This window comes from Chiloscyllium plagiosum, unplaced genomic scaffold (assembly GCF_037043375.1).
Source record: "Chiloscyllium plagiosum isolate Xiang-an unplaced genomic scaffold, Cpla_swu_hap1 HiC_scaffold_12, whole genome shotgun sequence".
NCBI lineage: Eukaryota > Metazoa > Chordata > Chondrichthyes > Orectolobiformes > Hemiscylliidae > Chiloscyllium > Chiloscyllium plagiosum.
Window position 1 is genome coordinate 27,245,153 of NW_028270150.1, and position 15,151 is coordinate 27,260,303.

The 15,151-nt window shown below is 41.0% G+C and overlaps 1 protein-coding gene across 4 annotated transcripts in view; it reads right to left on the reverse strand.

Moving 5' to 3' along the window:
- The window catches only part of cryzl1 (crystallin, zeta (quinone reductase)-like 1), a 92,662-nt gene that overhangs the window by 47,979 nt on the left and 29,532 nt on the right, over window positions 1–15,151 (reverse strand). For all 4 annotated transcript variants that reach the window (XM_087992548.1, XM_043701259.2, XM_043701258.2 and 1 more), the window contains exons 7-8: window positions 14,252–14,385; window positions 5,180–5,291 (exon numbers count right to left, since the gene is read on the reverse strand). In XM_087992548.1, the coding sequence (XP_087848674.1) occupies window positions 5,180–5,291; window positions 14,252–14,385 (246 nt within the window). The remainder of the gene's footprint in view (window positions 1–5,179; window positions 5,292–14,251; window positions 14,386–15,151) is intronic.

Sequence of the window (15,151 nt, forward strand, 5' to 3'; positions counted from 1 at the left end):
AATATTTACCATCCACCACCACTCTCTGACTTCGACCGGTTAGCCAGTTCTCTATCCAACTGGCCAAATTTCCCACTATCCCATGCCTCCTGACTTTCCGCATAAGCCTACCATGGGGAACCTTATCAAATGCCTTACTAAAATCCATGTACACTACATCCACTGCTCTACCCTCATCCACATGCTTGGTCACCTCCTCAAAGAATTCATTAAGACTTGTAAGGCAAGACCTACCCCTCACAAATCTGTGCTGGCTGTCCCTAATCAAGCAGTGTCTTTCCAGATACTCATAAATCCTATCCTCGGTACCCTTTCCATTACTTTGCCTACCATCGAAGTAAGACTAACTGGCCTGTAATTCCCGGGGTTATCCCTATTCCCTTTTTTGAACGGGGCACAACATTCGCCACTCTCCAGTGCCCCGGTACCACCCCCGTTGACAGTGAAGACGAAAAGATCATTGCCAACGGCTCTGCAATTTCCTCTCTTGCTTCCTACATAATCCTAGGATATATCCCGTCAGGCCCGGGGGACTTGTCTATCCTCAAGTTTTTCAAAATGCCCAACACATCTTCCTTCCTAACAAGTATCTCATCTAGCTTACCAGTCTGTTTCATACTCTCCTCTTCAACAATACGGTCCCTCTCATTTGTAAATGCTGAAGAAAAATACTCATTCAAGACCTCTCCTATCTCTTCCGACTCAATACACAGTCTCCCATTACTGTCCTTGATCGGACCTACCCTCGATCTCGTCATTCTCATGTTTCTCACATATGCATAAAATGCCTTGGGGTTATCCTTGATCCTACCCGCCAAAGATTTTTCATGCCCTCTCTTAGCTCTCCTAATCCCTTTCTTCAGCTCCCTTCTGGCTATCCTGTATCCCTCCAACGCTCTGTCTGAACCTTGTTTCCTCAACCTTATGTAAGCCTCCTTCTTCCTCTTTACAAGACATTCAACCTCCCTCGTCAACCAAGGTTCCCTCACACGACCATCTCTTTCCTGCCTGACAGGTACATACATATCAAGGACACATAGTATCTGTTCCTTGAAAAAGTTCCACATTTCAACGACATCCTCCCCTGACAGTCTATGCTCCCAAATTATGCTCCTCAGATCCTGACTTGCAGCATCGTATTTACCCTTCCCCCAATTCTAAAACGTACCCTGTTGCACGCACCTATCTCTCTCCATAACCAAGGTGAAAGTCACAGAATTGTGGTCACCATCACCAAAATGCTCACCCACGAACAAGCCCATCACTTGTCCCGGTTCATTACCAAGTACCAAATCCAATATGGCCTCCCCTCTGGTTAGACAATCTACATACTGAGTTAGAAAAGCTTCCTGGACACACTGCACAAACACCGCCCCATCCAATCTACTTGATCGAAAGAGCTTCCAATCAATATTTGGGAAGTTGAAATCGCCCATGACTACTACCCTGTGGCTTCTACACCTTTCCAAAATCTGTTTCCCAACTGTTTCTCCACACCTCTGCTGCTATTGGGGGGGCCTATAGTAAACACCCAACAAGGTGACTGCTCCTTTCCTATTTCTGACTTCAGCCCATACTACCTCCAAAGGCAGATCCCCCTCGAACTGCCTTTCTGCAGCTGTTATACCATTTCTAATTAGCAATGCCAACCCCCCTCCTTTTTTACCACCCCCCCTAATCTTACTGAAACATCTGTAACCAGGAACCTTCAACAACCATTCCTGTCCCTCTTCTGTCCACATTTCCGTGATGGCCACAACATCGTAGTCCCAAGTACTGATCCACGCCTTAAGTTCACCCACCTTACTTCTGATACTCCTTGCGTTGAAGTATACACACTTGAACCCATCTCTGTGTCCGCAAGTATTCCCTGTCAGTGCTACCTTCTCCACAGCCTCCCTACATTCTTGGACATCCTGAAAAACAGCTAAACTACTTGCTGGACTACAAGTCCGGATCCCATCCCCCTGCCGAATTAGTTTAACGCCCCCCCCCCATCCCGAAGAGTGCTAGCAAACCTACCTCCCAGGATATTGGTGCCCTTCTGGTTCAGGTGCAACCCATCCTGCTTGTACAGGTCCCACCTTCCCCAGAATGCAGTCCAATTGTCCAAATACCTGAAGCCCTCCCTCCTACACCATCCTTGCAGCCACGTGTTCAACTGCACTCTCTCCCTATTCCTTGCCTCACTGTCACGTGGCACTGGCAACAACCCAGAGATGACGACTCTGTCCGTCCTAGCTTTTAGCTTCCAGCCTAACTCCCTGAGCTCCTGAATGACCTCCCCACCCCTGTTTCTACCTATGTCATTGGTGCCAACGTGCACCACGCCTTCTGGCTGCACACCCTCCCCCTTAAGGATTCTGAAGACAAGGTCTGAGAAGTCTCGGACCCTGTCACCCGGGAGGCAACAAACCATCCCATGTCCACAGAACCGCCTGTCTGTCCCTCTAACTATAGAGTCTCCTATAACTAGCGCTCTCCTCCTCTCCCCCTTTCCCTTCTGAGCCTCAGAGACAGACTTCGTGCCAGAGACCCGGTCACTGCAGCTTACCCCTGCTAGGCCATCCCTCCCAACAGTAACCAAAGCGGTATACTTATTGTTGAGGGGAATGACCACAGGGGATCCCTGCACTGCCTGCTTCCTCCCCTTCCCACCTCTAACTGTTACCCAGCTACCTCTGTTCTCTGGCGTAACTATGTCCCTGTAGCTTCTATCTATCACTCTCTCAGCCTCTCGAATAATCCTTAGTTCATCCAACTCCAGCTCCAGTTCCCTAACGCGGTCTGTGAGGAGCAGGAGCTGACTGCATTTCCTGCAGATGAAGTCGGCAGGAGCATCAGTGGTCACCCCTACCTCAAACATCCTGCAGGAGGAACATTCCACTGCCTGCGCTGCCATAACTCTACACTTAGTCTCCAAAACAAGAACACTAAGTAGCTTACCTGTTCAGCCGACTGAGTCCTTTTTTTTAAGGTTAGAGGAGGAGGGAGGGTGGAAGACACTACACGTGTAATGTCTCTGGTCCCTTCTCCACTCAAATAACAATCACTTACGTTCCCAACCAGCTCTGCGCTCTGACTTCACTTCTGCCCAGCTCCAGCCGCTGAACTGTGTTATCCGGCATTCGATTATCCGAACAAAGTACTCCCCACTCATGTCGTTCAGATAATCGAGGTTCTTCTCACTCGCTGAGTGAAGACATCTTTTCTGTCTCACTAGCTTCTTTTACATATCATTTTAAATCTATACCCTTTTATTCCTGTTACTTTTATGGGCAGTAAAAGTTTCTCTCTCCAACCTGCTCATGATTTCGCAAATCTCAATTAAATCTCCAGCTGATATTACCCTGGCTGAGGTCTAAGAAGGGCCCTATACAAGTTCAACATCACCTCCTTGCTCTTGTACTCTATGTCATTATTATTAAAGCCAAGAACACTGCATGCTTTATTAACTGCTCTCTTCATTTGTTGTGCCACCTTCAATGACCTGTGCACATAAACATCCAGGTTTTCTGCTCTTTAAGCTTCCTCTTATTTTATGTCATCTTTTAATATTCTACCCACCAAAGGACAAGACCTAACACTTCTTTGCACTTAACCTCATCTGGCATCTATCTGCCCACTCTACCAACTTGTTTTTTGGAGTTCCACTCTATCCTCTTCACCATTTGCAATTCTTCTAAGTTTCATGTCACCTGAAAACTTTGAAACTCTTCCTTGCACACTAAGATCCAGATCATATCAGGGAAAGCAAGGGTTCAACACAGAGTGAGGCAATATCGTAAATAAAATACAAGCAGATTACCACATCTCTGAACATTAGATTATCTGAACAAAATACTCAGGTTGGTCAAAATGTTATTTCAAATATATTCTGATTTAAAATAAGTGATAGCAGGAAAATACTTAGTTTTAAAAACTATTCCTCCAGTCAATAAACAATTAATGCCAATTATAAAATATTATAGACAAAGGATTATCACATGAATGTACGATACAATCGTTCATTATTTTGTGCAATAATAATTTGCAGATAGATCGCTATCTTGATCTTGTCAAAATGATTTATTTTCTTACCTGGAAATGAAAACAAAATGACAAACTGCAGCAATTAAAAATCTGAAATGTGCAAAATATGAGGCTTGAAGAAATAGGAACAGGACGTGAGATCTTGGTGGGCCATACTTGCTGCCTCCAATCTGAAATTGACATTCTATTATACTCAAGAGATTATTATCACTCCTTGTACACATGATTGATGTTGTCCATTTGAGCAATCCTTTACTATACTAGTATCATAAATGTAAGGAACAAAAGCTTTTAACATCTTACACACATACAACGCTGGGATGTTTATGTTTGAGCTTAACATGCATCTTTTTACAGAAAATAATGTTTCAGGTAACCTCTAAGTTACTTTTAAAAGTTATTCTATTTAATAGTGACCTCGAAAGAACTTATCTCCTCAGACATTTACAGTGCAGAAGTAAGCCAAATCACCCCATTGTGTCCACACCAGTCAAAGATCTCACTAGTCTTCCAATTTTCCAGCTCTTGGCCCATAGCCCTGGAGCCTATCACAATGCAAGTGAATATCCAAATTCTGCTTAAACTGAATTAAGCTGAAAATATAAACCTGAAGGACATTCGTGAGCCAGATGGGTTTTGCGAACAATTAGCAAGAGTTTCACGGTCATCAATAGATTCTTATTCTCAGGGCGTTTTTTAAATTGAATTCAAAATTCCACCAGCTGCCATTGCAGGTCCCCAGAATGTTACCTGGGTCTTGGGGTTAATAGTCTAACAATAATACCACCAGGCCATCACCTCCCCTTATGTCCCTGACTTACAACTTTTATCTAGTGACCCATATTAAAACTTATTTTATGTTAGAAGACAGGACTGGATCTGCTAAGATTTTGGCAACATTCATCACAGGTGAAGGATGGCTATTTTGGGGGAGATAGCAGCCCTTCATGAACAAAGCATCAAGATACATTAATACCTTAATGATCAGCGAGTAAATAAACTGATATATTAACTATCTTACTTCATTCAAGATACTTAACATAAACAATGTTATTACAGACAATCTTTTAATGAAGGAAACGGTCTATAAAGATTAATCTTTGCACAAGAAAAATTATTTACTATGGGAAGCCACACAAATACATACCAACAGTTGGTCTCAATCCTTCCAAGTACATTTTGTCCTCAACTGTGCTTGCAGTAGAAATTACTTTAGCTCCTCGATGGTGAGCCAACTGAATAACAATAGTACCAAATGGCTAGAAGGAAAGAGAATGATAGGTTATTAGGTAATACTCAAATCAAATATTCAGCGTGCTGAACTTTTTTGCTTATAGTGGGATCACTTCAACTAACACAGCACTTTTGTTGGTGCATATCAATATAAGCAAGTCAAATTCAATTCAGCTGAGAAGAAATTAGTTTAAAACCCAATAAAACCACAGAACAACAGAAAAATAGCATCACAGGTGGTCATTCAGCCCATTGAGGCAATTCAGCCCAAACTCTCTTTTGAAAGCAGATTTAGTATGAACAGGTTAGGGAGAAGTGGAGAATATACGCATTTTCAACTCAAAACCTAATACCATGAGATGCTCAATAAGAACAGCATAAAACTAATTAAGGAGAAAACAAAAGCACAAAGAAATCAAATAGATTTTAACATAAGAATGGACAGGTGTTAGTTGACATTCTAACTGATTAAATCCTGGCATGGTTTTATCAAGAACTCTAATAACAAGAAATTCAATGCAGCCCACAATGCAATGCATGTATTCAAGACTTCGATTTTGAAAATGAAACATAATATGCTCCAAATAAGTCGATTAAAAAGGGAACTACCCATTGTCTTCAGCCTTGCCACGTATTATGTAATTACGCTATAAACTTCTTGACATGCTTTAACTACTGTCTCAAGACAATGTCGGCTGTTTGGAACTTTGGCATTCTCAGTTAAGCTTCCTAGTTCAAGTCTTCTCCATCACTTACAACCATCTTCATCAAATATCCATCATGTTAACAAAAATGTATAACATTAAGTTTGAACTTTTTTTACTGTATCTTGTATGATAAGAGGAGAAGTCATAAATTGTCCCAAATGGTGTTCTGATTCTGAAGTTATTCAGCGCACACTGGTGTCTTTGTGAAACATTAGTAGCTGCTGAATTCCCTTTGTTGGAGGCCGTTACATACATTCCAATAAATTATATTAACAATTTTGCTTTCCTTATGAGGTTAACTATTACTCAGCTAAATTAAAAACACCGCAGAATTTTAATTCTTTTGTTTCTCTTCAAAGGAAGTTGTGTGTGTGTGTTCGAGTGAGAAAGAGAGAGTGAATAGTGAGTTTTATTAAGAATGGGACATATATAAATACTTGTGTAATCCAAATTGTCAATACTGTTCTCACATTTAGAAAGGGGATCAAGGGTTATGGGGAGAAGACAGGAGAATGGAGTTGAGAAACATAGCCATGATTGAATGGTGGTGTTGACTTGATGGACCAAAATGGCTGATTTTGCTTCTATATCTTATAGGCTATAACATATTCTAATAGTTTACTGGCTATTTATGTCAAGCTAACATGCCCATAGTTCTCCATTCTTTCTGCCTTCTTCGAAAATGGAGCTACATGCGCTATTTTCCAGTCTGCAAGATCTTTTGTAGAAACTATAGTTATAAAGACCTGTGTATAATCCATCTATTAGGATTGGTTTAAAAAGAGATGGAGACAGTGGTGGGTTACTGCTGTGAAGATGTCTTTTAAAAAAGTGATTGTGGAACAGAGACCTAAATCCAACACTGCTCAGAAAGTAGGTTACAGCTAATTAATAATCTTACCATCAAAGTTACAGACCCCTGTGGTTTTATTTTTAAAAGCCACTTGTGGGATGTGGGTGTTGCTGGCTGGCTAGCATTTATAGCCTGTCCCTAGTTGACCTTGAGAAGATGGTGGTGAGCTTGAGTCCACCTGCTTTGGGTTGACCTACAATATATTTCCAAGTCAGGGTAGTAATCAGTGTTAATGGATAAGGTTATCCTGTTAAATTTATGTCAGGTAGGGTAAATACATTTAAAGGTCATTAGCTTTCTTTTCAGTTCAGTTCAGAAGAATAGTGACTGAATTCAGAAATAAGTTTTGGAGCTCAGTTCAGAAAACACCAACCTTCAATAAAGCAAGTAGTCACTTTTTATTATCGTTCTGGACATTTTAAAACTCTACTCCCTTGCTTACCCTGTTTTTAAAACCCTGTAACAACACTTCTGTAATGTAACTGCAATCTGTAAATGGATGGTGCAGAGAGGTGACATTACAAAACTTTTCACTGCACTCAAGAGAGGCCAGCGCTGTAGAAACATCTAATTTGAGAAACTACCCAGCCAGGAGAATTTCAATCGAAATTTGCAAGTCATTGGCACTGGAAAAGTTTAGGCTCTCAGATTTGTGAGGAGTTCACGGCAGAAAGGAATCACCAAATGGTCTTCAATCCTTAGGAACAAACCTGGAAGGAGTCAATTAAGTAGAAATCTGAAGAGTTGAGACAGCGGTGTAATTTCTCTGGACTAGAGTCTCTGTAATGGATTGTCAGAGTCATCGAGGAAGTATAATAAGAGAGCCTTCAGACTATTGTGTCCATGTCAGTTATCAAGCACCTGTCTACTATAGTCTCATTTTCCAGTGCTTGGCCAGATAGCCTTGTTTGCTATGGCATTTCAAGATATAGGTCATCTAAGTACTTCTTAAATGTTTTGATCATTTCAGCCACTAACACCTTTTTGGACAGTGACTTTCCTTAAATCTTCTTAAAGGGGCAAAGTTTATGGCTATCTATGCCTCTCAATTCTGTACACTTCAATGAGGGGCCCCCCAAGCCTTCTTTCCTCTTTGGCATTTGCACCCCCTCCCTACTTTGTCAGCTCCAGTTCTGAAGAGGACAGCATGCCATAATGAGGCAAGGTTCTGCTGAAGCAGTCCGAACATTTACACATTGTAAGGAGGTCCATGATCTGTTCCACTATGGCCTTGATGGAAGCATCAGCAGAGTTGTATTGTCCTTCTGTGTCAGCACTTAGATTTTGTAAATATGTTAGCAGCCATGCTTGAAGCAGGTATTGTCTCCGAACAGCCATTCCTATATGGGCCAAGAATTTCAGGAGATAGGCACTTCTCTAATAAGAGTCATGACAACTCCCAGGATATCAAGTGCAGATCTCCAAAATTTAACATCTATGGTCATATATAATTTGGTATTGATTGAGTGGATGACAAACTCTTCTGGTTATTAATAGGTGCTCTTAAAGCAACATGAGTGCACTCAATTGTACCCTAGCCTTGGGGGAGGGTGGTGAAGAATCCTAATGTCTGAGCTGCTTAACTCTTTTTGTGCTGCGCGAAGGACATGAATCGCTCTGCTCTGGATAAAATGGCATCAGTTACATTTTAGTTGCATAAATGGGTGGATGATTGGGAAATGTCACACGTGGCTCCAGTTGCTCCTTGAAATGAGCTGGTAGCAGAACCATTCAGGGCAGCAGTGATCTTGACAGCTACTAGGATGGGACTGTTATCCTATCCTTCTGAGAGTTCAAGTCCTGCTCCAACACATGAGACCATTCAGTGATGGGAACCACTGACATTATTTATCGAGGCCTGCACTATTTTTGAGACAATTGAAGAAAATGACAGAGGCCTATAGACACAGAGTTTCATCATTCCCCTCTATCTCCTTGGTATTTCTTCATCCTCTGGAAACTGCTGGGACAGCTGCTGGATTATTCTGAAGGAATCATTTCCACATTGTCTCTGCAGTTGAATCAATGGCACATGATTTTAGTCAAAGCAATCTCTGTGAGCTACGCGAAGCTCATTCATCTTTGATGAATGTCACAGAGATAACACAATTTTATTCAAGATAGTCCTGCGCTGTGACATCCATCACAATGAAGCCACAAGCTATGCTTTCATATGGCACAGCAATGAGACTTCCCAAAGAGATCACTGTCATGCTTTGATAAAGGAGTTCTGAGGCAGCATTGTCTTTGATGATTTTTTACTGCTGCATGGAAGACTACCACGACCTATATGTGGCAGCAACTTCTGGAACTAGACAACATTACAACATTCTACATTGGCACGGTAGTCATCTTGTGTGGAATATGGGAGAATGCAGGAAAACATTGTTTCGTGGTATGTATGCTGCTGAACCAAAACTTTCATGCTCCATTGAGGAAATAAACTTCTGCCAGTAGCAACGTTAATATTACACTGCCCTCAACCCCACCCCAAAAATAGGGGTCCCTTCAACATCACAGGCCATTTCCTTGCATACTTACAGTCCAGTGTATGAATTCAACAGCTGCAAAGTGAAGGGAAGTGTTGTCCAGTGCAAGCTATGGGACAGGTTTTTGAAATGGACATCACTGACGTTGCTTTTAAGTAACTTTTCTGATCACATTTGCGAAGCCAACGTGACAAGGAAATAATGAGTATGCTTCAGCTCATAATTCTTGGACAATGAATGACCTGATGATATATAACTGAATTGAGATTCTCAGAATCCAGAGGGTGGCTGTACATAATCAGTGGAGGCATGTTTACCCTCAGCTAGGGCTCCAATTCCAAAGGTTTTGCACTGCCAGCAAAGGCAAAAAACTTACTCCATCCATTCTGCATGCAGTATTAGATATTTTGTGCATAGCTTTCGAAGTTGATTTGATAAGTAAAGTTCTGACTTTGTTCTGGTGTGAGTGAATAGCAGGCTCTGCTTGTGATGCAAGAACTTCTTTCCATTTACCATTTCCCTTTTGTGTTGCTGTCATTGGTAGTACCGATGACCTTTCAGCCTCACCCTGTTTCCAATGAGACCCTTTACTTAACCACATATGTCCCCACTTTATCCCCAAAGCTCATTACTGAAAATTCTCATCCTATTACTGATCCTACACTCTCTCCTTGTAGAGGTTAAAATTACGATGACCTATATGAACCTTCCCTTCCAATGCTCCCTCCTTTTCACTTTGAAGTGTCCCATCTACCTCCAATTGCCTTCAATAAATGTAAGCATTCCCCCAATGAACCAACAATGATGTCCATCCCGGATTTAATTTGCTTACAATCCTCAACTCCATAGACTTCACCCTGTTATACTGCAGGATGATTACCAAACAAAACCCTAGGACTGAACATGGCACAGTTCCCAGGCTGATATCTGCTCAGCAAACTGACTGATCTATGTGTAATTCATGAACTAGTCGTCTTTGACCTGCAGGACTGCCTGTTGCTGCAAAGACATGGGTCCCAGCTGTCTGAGCTGAAAATGTGTTGCTGGAACAGCGCAGCAGGTCAGGCAGTATCCAGGGAACAGGAGAATCGACGTTTCGGGCATAAGCCCTTCTCCTGAAGAAGGGCTTATGCCCGAAACGTCAATTCTCCTGTTCCCTGGATGCTGCCTGACCTGCTGAGCTATTCCAGCAACGCATTTTCAGCTCTGATCTCCAGCATCTGCAGACCTCACTTTCTCCTTCCAGCTGTCTGACACAATCAACTGCTTGGCAGATCATGGAATCTCCCTGGACTGCAGTAAGTCGAACTTGTTGACTGGCTGCAAAGTACTGTGACTCAGCCTGTAGTTCACAAGTTAGTAAATGTATTCTAAGAATGCAATGTGAAATGGACTAGGGTGGTGACCTTCAGGTAAATGAGTACATAGATACATGAGATGCATGCACCCTATGTACAAAGCGAACTGCGAAAGCATCCAAGTTGTAGATGTCCCTAAACTCCAATGGAGAATATTGAAGGGCTGAAGTGGTGTGAGAATTGATCTGAGGGCAAGCATCATGATGTGGCAAGGCTAGCTGTTTGCCAATGGTGATGCCCACCCATGAATGTCAAGGACAATGGTGGCTATGAAGCATGGAAAGATGATGCACGATGAATAGGACAAGCATTCAATAAGCTGCAGCTTGCAGGTACCCACTATGATTTACATGTCAGAACTTTACATCATTTAGTTTCCCACTGAAGGGAAGGAGAATTATGAATGTTGTACAAAGGAAGAGAACTGGGGTCTTAATGAGATGCATATGTAATTAACTTAGGTTGTCATTGCTCATTGGTGAGATTCTGAAGTCGCCATTAAAGCTTAAGGGGAGCAAAATTGCAAAACCTTTTCTTTAATTTTGTCTGCATTTGCCCACTTTTTTCAGCACTGCTCATGTCACCCAATGGTGGGGAAAATTCCACCCCCTCAAGACACATCTATGGTCACAAAACTATTTGTCTGTTCCCTGAACTAATTCCATATTGCTTTTGATCTTACACTCCTCTTCTCCCATCCTCAGCAGCTCACCTATAGTGCCATGGACACGGCCATGACTGCACTCCTCTGAGTAAGCATCACCCTAACCAATCTCCAAAACAGAAAACCAATTAGCGAGTTGGTCTGTCTCAGGATTCTTGTACCATCTGCCTGGTTCTCAGATAGGAAATAGACTGTTTGGCAGTCACTTATCTCCATGCTCCTCACTTGGTTATGATCACAGTGGGTCTTTGGTAAGGTATTCCAGTGTATGGCCTCATGCACCTATTATTGGCACTTTAAACAAAATGAAAATACAGTTTCAAATTTTGAGATCACATTATGACTTTGAACCCTGAGGAGGCAGCCAAGATCTTACATAAAGTTTAACAGGTTTGTACATGAACTGGGGTAGGCGTTGGCAGAATGATGTCTCTCGACTAGGAGATAGGGAGGACTGAAGATGCCAGAGTCAGTTAATAAATCGTGGTGATGGAAAAAGCACAGCAAGTCAGGCAACAACAGAGGAGCAAGGGAGTTAACGTTTTGAGCGTAACCCTTCTTCAGTTTCTCAGATTTTGCCTGACCTGCTAGGTTTTTTCCGGCGCCATGTGACTAGTAATCCAGAGGTCTAGGCTAATATTCACGGAATAACTGTTCAAATCACATCAAGGTAACTGGTAGAATTTAAATTTAAGCAATCAATCTGCAATATAAAGGCCTCAGTGGCTGTGATCATGATAAGTGTCACTGATTGTTGTAAAAACCCATGAGGTTCATAGATATCATTTAGAGAAGAAACTGTGCCACCCTTACTTGGTCTGGCCTCCAAATTCACACCAATGTGGCTATCTCTCAACTGTCTTCTAAGATAGCCTAGCAAGCCACTCAGTTCAAAGGCAATTAGGAATACATATATACATATTAATTAGCAACGGAAGAAAACCTTATAAACAATTCAGTGATAAAAGAATCATCACAACATCAAAAGTTAATTGCAGAGCTTTTGTTCAAATTAGATGTGGCATCAACCAGTATAGTTGCCAAAAAGAAAAACCCTCAAAGGTTTGGGATGATTTGCCACAGGGATTCTGTTAAATATATCATGTTTGATAACTTCATCTGAACTTTAAAATCGATCAATATACTTCAAGAGCTCTTACTTGAGAACTTTATCAATATGCTGATGAGATAAGTATCAAGGTTGTCTTTATTTGATGCACTTCTGCATTTGTCATTCCATGAATTTAATATTAACTATCGCATATTTTGTAGCAAAAGCTATCTATTGTGCTTCAGGCTGTACTGTCCACAAAGTTTATTCAAACTCAACTCAGTATTTTAGTTTCATTTTAATTGCTTTCTTCAATCCTTTCTCCCCTGCAAAGATAAAGCAAATGGTGAAACCACAGTGTTGATTCATCAGGTAAATGTTCCCAAAAGGGGAAAAATAAACTTGATTTCACATGAGCATTCAGTGCAGTTTTCAGCATAAACAAGATATTATAAATGTTATTTAACTGAGGGATTTCATTTCTTTTACCATGGAAGCTTTTCATAAGACACATCTAAAACCTCAAAATTATCTTCAACTATATATGAATACCTGGCAATTAAATCTTGAGAAGCACTTTCTAAAACTGAACATTTGCATGTGTAATTTGTTGTATGATTTGTTAATGGGTTCAGCAAGCATAAAGGTAAAGTCAACTACTGGAATCTAGGCTACACCCTCGTATCGACAGGGATGACTAGTGATGCTTTACCCTGAGGGTCACGAAACTTCAGGCGAGCAGAGAGTTTGAGAAGGACACAGGTTAACCTCAGCTGTTGTGGGAAGTGAACCCATACTATTGGTCTCACTCTGCATTACAAGTCAACCATCCAGTCAACTGAGCTAACTGACCCAACTGACCCACAGTCATAAGCACATATTAGTAAGTCAATAACACGTTGTAGTAAACAGATTATTTACTGAAGCACAATTTGAAATAGACACAATGTGTTCAATTCTTGCACCAGCTGAGGTTACCATGAAGGGCACTTCTCACCTCTCCCCTTGTCAGAGGTATGTTGACTCTCAGATTAAACCACCAATCATCTCTCCCCCTCTTCCTAGAACCATAGAGCAGTCCTATGGTCCCATCAGATATTAAGACTGCTCAATTTGTAGATTAACAATAATTCTTCCAAACAGGAAAATACCATAAAGGTTTTAAAAGGCTACTTATTTTATCACTCAATCCCTCTTAGTCTATTTCTATTATGACTGGTTTTTGCTTCTTGGGAGCTAAACTCTGTACTAAACATATTATAATATTGAAACCAGTACACAGATTCATTTTCAAATCAAGTATTGGGTATATCACAGATCCCTAGATCGCTCCAGGCAGGATTAGACATCAATGGGAGAATTTCAGTGTTAAAGGCGATTAAAAAAACCAAAGAATTGTGAACAGAAAAAAAAAGTGTTTTAGATATTCGCAAGCTGATTTCACAGTATATCAGTACAAAATGCTCGATGTTCCAGAATAGGGACAGTCTAAATATATAATAAAGAAACCACTGTATAGGGACAAAGAGGCTATTGACAAAAGCAGATACACAACTGAGGTAAATTGGATCAGCAAGTTCAATCATAGACCATCATCTGAAGTGTTTAAGTATCAGACCACATCCATAAATGACAGCAGATTTCATGCAAAGATCAAATTGAGTTCTCAAGAAAAAGGCTGACGAACAAAAAAAGTATATAGTTGAGATCTTCATATTGCATCAGAGAATAGGATTATCTTAATTCTCCAAGTATGCTGCACCAACAAATGACATTGGTTCAGAAGAAAGAGAATAAATTTTATTAACTTGTGAAGCCACCACATCTTGCACCTTAACCGAACAGATGTTTAATTAGTACTTACGTTTGCTCCTTCCATTACTAACACAGTTGTCCCAGCACTGACATGAGTGTGTGTGTGCAGGGCCATATATGCACGCAATCCATCACAAATAGTCCCTGCAGCATCCACCCAGCTCACGTTTTCAGGTTTCTTTACTGCATTTGAAAACCAATACGTTAGAAGAAAATAGTAGATAAATGCAAATCAATATAAATAATTCTCTTTTTTGCATTGTTTAACATGTTCTACTTTCTTTTCAGACACAGATTTATAAAGTAAAAATCATCTAAGGAAGGATATACTAGCATTGGAGACCTTAGAAAAGGTTCACTAGGTTTATCCTGAGCCTGGAGAGATTTCTTTTTGAATGAGGTGAAGTTGAGTAGGTTGGGCCTGTACTCACTGGAGTTGAAAATAACGAGAGAAGGTCTTATTGAAACACACAAGTTTCTCCGGGGCCTCAGCAGGGTAGATACAGAAAGGTTACTTCTTCTTGTGGAAAAGTTGAAGGAGAAAGGGCATAATCTCAGAATAAGGGGTCACACATTGAAGGAAGAATTTCATCTTTCAGAGAGTAGTGAATCTGCGCAATTCTTTACTGTATTATACAGAGGCTGTTGAGGCTGGGTCATTTGGTATATTCAAAACTGAGACAGACAGACTTTTGATCAGTCAGGGAATCAATGAGATTGGGATATCCCCATATGAAATAAGGCAGGAAAATAGAGTTCAGGAGTATGAAATCAGACACGATCTAACTGAATGTGGATCAGACTTGATGGGCCAAATGGTGCATTTATGCTCCTAAACCTTAAATGTTATGGCACGTAAGTGTAGAGGCAGGGACTAAAGTAATGATGAGGTAAATATGGAAATATGTCTGAAGGTGGAGATGTCGCAAAAGCCATTAACTACAGACAG